Here is a 9,188-nt window from a genome sequence, read left to right as displayed (position 1 = left end):
TGTAATTTGGAGCTTTCTGGATAACAGATTTCCGGATAACTGCTCCCATAATTGTATTATAATTATTGCAAGAGGCCATTGTGTGCTGAAACATGGTCACTGGGGTATGTAGAACTAGTTAAGATTATGTAGGGTATTTTGTATGCTGCTGAATAAAAGATTTCTATTGCTGAATAAGGTTGCTATGCTGTTCAGTAAATATTCCTTGTTTCTATGTAGCAAGTTGAACTATAAACATTAAAGGGGTAGTTCACCTTTAAATTAGCTTTAAATATGATGTAGACATTTGCAATTGGTCTTCATTTTTTTTAATGGTTTTCGCTTTTGTTCAGCAGCTGTCCATTTGTTATTTTAGCAGCTACCTGGTTGCTAGGGTCTTATTTACCCTAGCAACCAGGCAGTGGTTTAAACAAGTGATGGGAAGATGAATAGGAGAGGGCCTGCATAGAAAGATAAGGACTGAAAAAATAGCAATAATAATAAATGTGTAGTCCGTGACCCCCTAGAGAAAGAAATTACAAATCTATAAATAATGAAGACCAATTGCCAAGTTGCTAGGAATAGGGCGTTCTGTAACATACTAACAAATGTGAAATAAAAGTTGCAAAGCAGCATTTTAAACCATTTTATTCATTGTATAAAAACAGAGTATGTCCTACAGCTAAAATTCATGTAAATATTATTTCAAGTAATTTAAAAAGAGGCGTATCGTTCAACAGGCAGTTGGTAACCCATAGTAACCAATGAGCCGTTTAGTACAGTTAATAGAGAGTAATGAAAGAAACCTACTGATTGGTTGCTGCTGGAATAGCCTTCTTTCCTGTTGCTAATTATTCCCCAAAGCCTTGGAAAAAGTCAATTATAAGTACATAAAAAAGGCACACGCTGCAGTATACACCGGGATGATTTGGCCTTTACATACATTGAATTAAATACAGCAGAAGCTTAACAACCCCCCCCCCCCCCAAATGGAAACACTGATTTAAGGCAACGTTAAAATGGGAAGGCTGCTGGGATACAGAGAGAATAAATGGTGGGAGTGAGGCTTATTAGCAGATAAAGCTGATGTCTGCACTACAAAGTGTAGTGAGTTGTAGTTTTGCAACATCGAAAGTGTCTCAGGTTCTCCTTATGTCCCCAGGTAGATTGGTTCCCAAGGACTTTATTTTATTTATAGAAAAACTGCTTTTATTTGAATGAAATACAATAAAAATAAGTGGATAGACTGCGGGTTTAGGGGAGCAATAAAGGGGTATTATAAGCCACTGGGGAGTTATATATGGGGAGTTTATATGTTCCATGACCATATAAAGGTACAAGGCTGAAGGCCGAGATCATGGAATTCCGAGGTGACTTCTAATATCCTCATATTTTACAACAGGGGGCACTATATTATTATATACAAGTTTTAGTGAGTCACGTGACAGAAATGATATCACTAAGCTCCGATTATAACTGATGACATCACTAAGATATAATTTACAGTTGACCAAACTGTATATTATACAGATACATTAATAGTACCGGAGTGTAACAGGTAGTTAAGAAGGTAGGAAGCAGGTTCCATCTGTCAGTACCATGGCCAGGAGCCGACCCAATGAGGAAGATGGGCGGGGCTTTTGGCGTTTCCCAGCTTGCAGCAGGGTTTATATATATCCCTTCTATTGCACAATGTAAAAGATAAACCACTATTGTACATATCATTGTGTTTTTAACACAGCCCGCATTAAATTCTTATGGGAATGGTCCCCCCCGAAGGCCCCCAGCCAAACCATTATCTGAAAGAAACTAAAAGTAAGTAGAAACACTGCAAGTTTGGATGGAGTATTTCGTTTTAGCTGAATACTGGAATGATGATGAGACAGAGTGCAAAATTTTCTCTCTTACATATTATATTTTAAATAGTACCTAAGTGTAATAGCTAGTTGCAAAGTCAGTACCATGGGCAGAAGCCACTGCAATGAGTAAGTCGGGGACAGCTAACTTTGCGTCCATCCCTCCCTTTGTGGGTTTCTATTAAACAATAACGGCTCAGTAAGATGAAGAATTACACTAATTAGAAGAGCCGGTACCCAATCCTTCTGGGTCAGGTCCCCGCAGTCACCCAGCCAAGCAGTTATATGGAAGAATGTGACCATTCACCTTGGTACGGTTCAGTTGGTATTCAGCCATTCTAGCCCTGGTCCCATGATTCTATCCCACCGGCAGGTAAGGGACCCTGCACTACACTGACCGTCTAGGGGAAAAGATAAACAGACTTGAGATCTGCTCTTTGGCATCTGAATTTGTCTAATTTGCCCTCCTGGGTACTGGGCCGAATCAGCTTCATCAGATACTTGGCCCTTGGGCCAAAGACGGAATGACAATGTTAGCCTGTGTGGAACTGTCGGGAGAGGAGGGGATCAAGAGGCGATGCAGGCATCAGCGGGATTGGCTAAGCTGCCCAATTGTCAGCAAGATATTGGATGTTAAGGCTCCATGCACCAGCCATTAAAGGGGAAGTAAAGGCAAAATGAATAAATGCTACAAGCATTCTCTATGCCAAGCGGAACAATTTTGCTACATAAAAAGCAAGACAAAAGCGACTGAATTTCCCTCATCGGGCAAAAATATCAATTTGTGCGAATCAGCACTGAACTGGATCAGCTGTCCGTCCCCACCCCCTGCTGTTCCCAGTCACCAATTAGAATAGTGCAGGCGTGCCTCTTACTACATGCACCTATAGGCAAACGCTCTGCACTAATTCTATTGGTAGCCGGTAAGAGAAAGTCACAGCCAGCTGGCCGGTTTGCTAAGTACAGGCCTGGGTGTGCAACATGGGAAGATTAATGGTTGGACCACAATGTCATTAACTGTCATTACTCTTCCGCAGTCCTGGAATGGTTCAGTGTGTGATGTTATAGGTCCAATGATGATGTCACAGCTACAGCACTTCCTGTCACCCAGACTATGTGATGTCATCAGATGCAAAGAATGTTCTAGTCTAGCTCCCGATGGTCACAGGAATGCCCTATGGTATAACAAGCCCTTACTCAATATACACAGATCAGCCGGCGGAGAGTTATTGTGTGTCCAGGGCTTCATCGCTTTCACTGTCATTGCTCTCTTCCACTGCTTGTGGCCGGGACCCCACAAGGTCAAATTCCAAAAATTTGGTCAGTTCTTTAGCCACGGCTTCAACATCACTTAAAAAGCAAGGAAAAAAAATCAGTAGTAAGAGAATAGGGGCTACAATGTCACAAGTGGGAAATACCCAGCATTCTCTGTTGGTCAGTTAGTAGCCCACTGAGCACGTGCAGTGCCAGCGACACACAAAAGATGGCCTAACCATCCAAAATGGGGAGCTGCTGGGGATGAAGTTTTTAGTCTTTTGATGTATAGTTAAAACATACTTTTAGAAAACCCGCCTATGTAACACGCATGCACATAATAAGAGAGAGGTCTCTGTGTGTTGCCCTACCAGCACTGAGCTATGGCATTACCTTCTAGCCCCCAGCACCGCGCTCTGCGTCAATGGGTGAGAGATTCCGGTTACAAAGCGCAGGACGATCACGTAACCGCTCCCGAAGTAACGCACTCTCTCTTCTTCAACATTGACGTCTCTGATCTCCTTCAGGAGCACCACCACTGCACAGGAGAAAGGCAGGAAGGTGATGAATGGAAGTCATGTGTATCAGCTCTTATTTCTGCCCTCATCTTGCCCACACAGACTATTGTAATCCATAACTCATCCTGTTCCTGCTCTCAGCACTTCAACCCCACCTTGTTCCTTCCCACTCATTCTCCTTGCTTACACCTACCCCCACTCACTCCACCCATTCATGTTCTGTTTCATCATCCCAAAACCCAAACTTCCTACTTCCAAGTGTACCTTGTTCCTGTCCTCCTTTGCAGAGTGTCAGTAGTTTCTTGTATAAGCTGTACGTAATCAGAATGGCCTTTCCACTCTTTTTATCAAAAATGGCTTCCTGCGGGCACAGTAAAGCCATGTTACAGAATGGAAATCCCAGCAAAACTCAGTGCTCACAGAACAGTTTTACACATTGATGAACTACAGCTAGAATCTCAGCCATGACTGCTGCCCAAAGAATGCTCTGTTATACAGATAGCTAGAATCTCAGCCATAAATCAGATAGGAAGGATCATACTGCTGCACAATACAGATAGCTAGAATCTCAGCCATTGCTGCCCACAGGGGATAATCTCTGTGCCACTGTGACAGAATGCTCTGTTATACAGATAGCTAGAATCTCAGCCATAAAGCAGGGCAGGACTGCTGCTTACAATATCAGATAGGATCTGTGCCACTGTGACAGAATGCTCTGTTATACAGATAGCTAGAATCTCAGCCATAAAGCAGGGCAGGACTGCTGCTTACAATGGGGGGATCAGATAGGATCTGTGCCACTGTGACAGAATGCTCTGTTATACAGATAGCTAGAATCTCAGCCATAAAGCAGGGCAGGACTGCTGCTTACAATGGGGGATCAGATAGGATCTGTGCCACTGTGACAGAATGCTCTGTTATACAGATAGCTAGAATCTCAGCCATAAAGCAGGGCAGGACTGCTGCTTACAATGGGGGGATCAGATAGGATCTGTGCCACTGTGACAGAATGCTCTGTTATACAGATAGCTAGAATCTCAGCCATAAAGCAGGCAGGAGGGGGATCAGATAGGATCTGTGCCACTGTGACAGAATGCTCTGTTATACAGATAGCTAGAATCTCAGCCATAAAGCAGGGCAGGACTGCTGCTTACAAGGATCAGATAGGATCTGTGCCACTGTGACAGAATGCTCTGTTATACAGATAGCTAGAATCTCAGCCATCAGGACTGCTGTGGGGGGATCAGATAGGATCTGTGCCACTGTGACAGAATGCTCTGTTATACAGATAGCTAGAATCTCAGCCATAAAGCAGGGCAGGACTGCTGCTTACAATGGGGGGATCAGATAGGATCTGTGCCACTGTGACAGAATGCTCTGTTATACAGATAGCTAGAATCTCAGCCATAAAGCAGGGCAGGACTGCTGCTTACATAGGATCTGTGCCATGGACAGAATTGCTCTGTTATACAGATAGCTAGAATCTCAGCCATAAAGGCAGGCAGGAGTGCTGCTTACAATGGGGGGATTCAGATAGGATCTGTGCCACTGTGACAGAATGCTCTGTTATACAGATAGCTAGAATCTCAGCCATAAAGCAGGGCAGGACTGCTGCTTACAATGGGGGGATCAGATAGGATCTGTGCCACTGTTGACAGAATGCTCTGTTATACAGATAGCTAGAATCTCAGCCATAAAGCAGGGCAGGACTGCTGCTTACAATGGGGGGATCAGATAGGATCTGTGCCACTGCTGACAGAATGCTCTGTTATACAGATAGCTAGAATCTCAGCCATTAAAGCAGGGCAGGACTGCTGCTTACAATGGGGGGGATCAGATAGGATCTGTGCCACTGTGACAGAATGCTCTGTTATACAGATAGCTAGAATCTCAGCCATAAAGCAGGGCAGGACTGCTGCTTACAATGGGGGGGGGATCAGATAGGGTCTGTGCCACTGTGACAGAATGCTCTGTTATACAGATAGCTAGAATCTCAGCCATAAAGCAGGGCAGGACTGTTGCTTACAATGGGGGGGATGAGATGGCATCAGCCAGATATTTATACACCACTCACCTCCCAGTCTTCCAAGTTCTGAAGAGCCACAAAAGCACAGCCAGCCACATAAAACAGCTTCCACAGCCAAGTATCTGCCGTTAAAAAAAGCAGTAATTGAGTATGGCAGCTCCTGTACAAAAGGAATGAATAGCAGAGAGAGCGGGAGGGAGGACCCTTACCTGTGCTATAGTAAGCAGCGGCCAGCCCCACGGAGGAGATTCCTGAAGGAGAAGATTTAACAGTCACTAAAGAAAACATTGGGCATAGGGACCCCCCCGAACACCGGCCTGGGGTCAAAGTTCTTGGGAAAAGCCACACACTTGCCAATGGGCATAATGCAGCCCCACGGCTCTCTGGGAGCTTTTATCACTTTGTTGTTTAGAAAAATGAAAGGGTAACTCACCCACCAGGAGCGACCAGGACCGTATGCTGGGGTTCCTCTTGAGGTGCAAGAGGGTTCCTGTCCGGCTCTCTACCTGCATATACATGGCTGGTCCTGTCCGGCTGGGGAGGGAAAAGGCACTCGTCAGGGATCTATAGAAATAAATCCTCAGCCCTCACATGGCACCCTCCTGATCAACTCAGCAAAAAAGGTTTCCCCTCTGGGGGTCTCCAGCAATGAAAGGGACCAATGAAGGCAGCAGGAGTGGGTCAGACCAGTAGCTGCCAAACTCTATGCTCTACTCAAAGATCCAAACTTTGACCAGCTCCCCCCACTTTAAGGTCCAACCACTGTTCAGCACCCTCTTAAAGGTCCAACCTTTGACCTGCCCCCACTGAAGGCCAAACCAATGACCTGCCCCCACTGAAGGCCAAACCAATGACCTGCCCCCACTGAAGGCCAAACCAATGACCTGCCCCCACTGGAGGTCCAACCTATGGCCAGCCCCCTATGAAGGTCCAACCTATGGCCAGCCCCCTATGAAGGTCCAACCCATGGCCAGGCCCCACTTGAAAGTCAAACCATTGAGCAACCCCCCTTGAAGGGCCAAGCCTATGACCAGCCCCCCCCCCCATAAGGGTCCAAGCTTTAAACAGGCCCCCCATGAAGGTCCAACCTTTGACCAGGGCCCCCCATTTAAGTCCAACCTTTGACCAGGGTGGTCAGGGCCCCTTAGCTCATAAAATTAGTAGAAATTTGGGGCTTTGGGAAGTGGGCTCTGGGCAGCTGTGGGCTGTCCAGTATTAATGATCTAAATATTTACTAGTTCACCTTATACTGTGACATATATATTGAGTATATACAGTGTATTGTGAGTGGGCCCCTAAGCTCATGTAAGTGACAGCAGCCCAGAGCCCCAGGTCTCCCATGCCTTGGGTCCAACACATAATGTGCAACAGTTCTTGCCCACTTTTTGAGTTAAGCTTTAGTTCTCCTTTAATAGCATCTGCCTATCATTGCTTTTATTCCTTCCCCGCTGAGGGGCACCTGGGGGCTCCTTCCCCTACTTCCTGCCTGCAAGTGTGCAGATACCCCGATGCCCCCGCCTTCCTTTATTTCCATGGCGCTGAGTGTTATTGGGCAACAGAAACCTTGCGCTCAGTCAGGGAAAGAGAAGAAGTAAAGGGGAAGTTAGAATGTTGCAGCTCAGACAGGAAGTGTTTGTACATAGAGGTTAGGAAAGCGCAGCAGGGCCCCATCACAGTGCGAATTATTCCTCTCACGGGGCCACACTAACGTTACAGTGCTGCCAGCTCCCCTACACACAATCTGTCCTACTGTATGGGCAGTACCCAGACATTCCTCTACCCCCTTCTGCAGGAACCCCTCTGTACCCCATAACTTTCCTATACCCCCTTCTCTAGGAACCCCTCTGTACCCCATAACTTTCCTGTACCTCCTTCTCTAGGAACCCCTCTGTACCCCCTTCTGCAGGAACCCCTCTGTACCCCATAACTTTCCTATACCCCCTTCTCTAGGAACCCCTCTGTACCCCATAACTTTCCTGTACCTCCTTCTCTAGGAACCCCTCTGTACCCCCTTCTGCAGGAACCCCTCTGTACCCCATAACTTTCCTGTACCTCCTTCTGCAGGAACCCCTCTGTACCCCATAACTTTCCTATACTCCCCTCTGCAGGAACCCCTCTGTACCCCATAACTTTCCTATACCCCCTTCTCTAGGAACCCCTCTGTACCCCATAACTTTCCTGTACCTCCTTCTGCAGGAACCCCTCTGTACCCCATAACTTTCCTATACTCCCCTCTGCAGGAACCCCTCTGTACCCCATAACTTTCCTATACCCCCTTCTCTAGGAACCCCTCTGTACCCCATAACTTTCCTGTACCTCCTTCTGCAGGAACCCCTCTGTACCCCATAACTTTCCTGTACCTCCTTCTCTAGGAACCCCTCTGTACCCCATAACTTTCCTATACTCCCTTCTGCAGGAACCCCTCTGTACCCCATAACTTTCCTGTACCTCCTTCTCTAGGAACCCCTCTGTACCCCATAACTTTCCTATACTCCCTTCTGCAGGAACCCATCTGTACCCCATAACTTTCCTGTACTCCCCTTCTCTAGAAATGGATCAGTACCACTGGACTATCATGTACTCCCCATTAGCAGGATGTAGCAAGAAGTTCCCTATCCTTCATCAGGAACTGATCTGTACCCCCAGAGCTCCCTGTATCCCCAGAGCTCCCTGTACCCCCAGAGCTCCCTGTACCCCCAGAGCTCCCTGTACCCCCAGAGTTCCCTGTACCCCCAGAGCTCCCTGTACCCCCAGAGTTCCCTGTACCCCCAGAGTTCCCTGTACCCCAGAGCTCCCTGTACCCCAGAGCTCCCTGTACCCAGCTCCTGTACCCCAGAGCTCCCTTACCCCAGAGCTCCCTGTACCCACAGAGCTCCCTGTACCCACAGAGTTCCCTGTACCCACAGAGTTCCCTGTACCCCCAGAGCTCCCTGTACCCCCAGAGCTCCCTGTACCCCAGAGCTCCCTGTACCCCCAGAGCTCCCTGTACCCCCAGAGCTCCCTGTACCCCCAGAGTTCCCTGTACCCCCAGAGTTCCCTGTACCCCCAGAGTTCCCTGTACCCCCAGAGTTCCCTGTACCCACAAAGTTCCCTGTACCCCAGAGTTCCCTGTACCCCAGTGCTCCCTGTACCCCCAGAGTTCCCTGTACCCCCAGAGCTCCCTGTACCCCTCTGCTGAGGAAGCTGATCTGTCTCCAAGGAAGTGGGGGGCATTGATGGGACCCCCTTTTACAGGAATTCAGAGTTAGCCCACAAGTGCTGGAGCAATACCCTGGGGTTTCCCATAAAGCCCTGCTCTCTGCTTGTGTCCGGACTTGTAGAATCAGAAAGACCCTCCTTAAGACCATGAAGTACCCACCACCCAGCCCAGAGCCCTGGAACACAAGACAACAGAGTGGCTCTAAACAGCCCTATACAGAGAGCAGGCCAGCTGGCCAGACATGACTTACCTATCTGTGTGCTCCCAGCTCTACTCTCTGACCCGCTTGCTTGGAAGGAACTGCGCTTCCTGCCCAGTCAGTCTGGGCCGCGGTGCATGCTGGGACGCTGGACACA

At 47.6% G+C, this 9,188-nt stretch overlaps 1 protein-coding gene across 1 annotated transcript; it reads right to left on the bottom strand.

Annotated features, from left to right (window-relative positions):
- Positions 1–611: 611 nt before the first annotated feature.
- Positions 612–9,108, bottom strand: cybc1 (cytochrome b-245 chaperone 1). The gene is given in 7 exon segments (NM_001079369.1): positions 612–3,185; positions 3,483–3,627; positions 3,872–3,968; positions 5,682–5,755; positions 5,843–5,884; positions 6,067–6,167; positions 9,083–9,108. Coding segments are annotated over 6 exon segments (567 nt in total). The 5' UTR covers positions 6,152–6,167; positions 9,083–9,108; the 3' UTR covers positions 612–3,061.
- Positions 9,109–9,188: the final 80 nt, after the last annotated feature.

This window comes from Xenopus tropicalis, chromosome 10 (assembly GCF_000004195.4).
Source record: "Xenopus tropicalis strain Nigerian chromosome 10, UCB_Xtro_10.0, whole genome shotgun sequence".
Taxonomy (NCBI): Eukaryota; Metazoa; Chordata; class Amphibia; order Anura; family Pipidae; genus Xenopus; species Xenopus tropicalis.
Note: the sequence above shows the minus strand (reverse complement) of the source record. Positions and strands in the feature narration are given on the sequence as shown.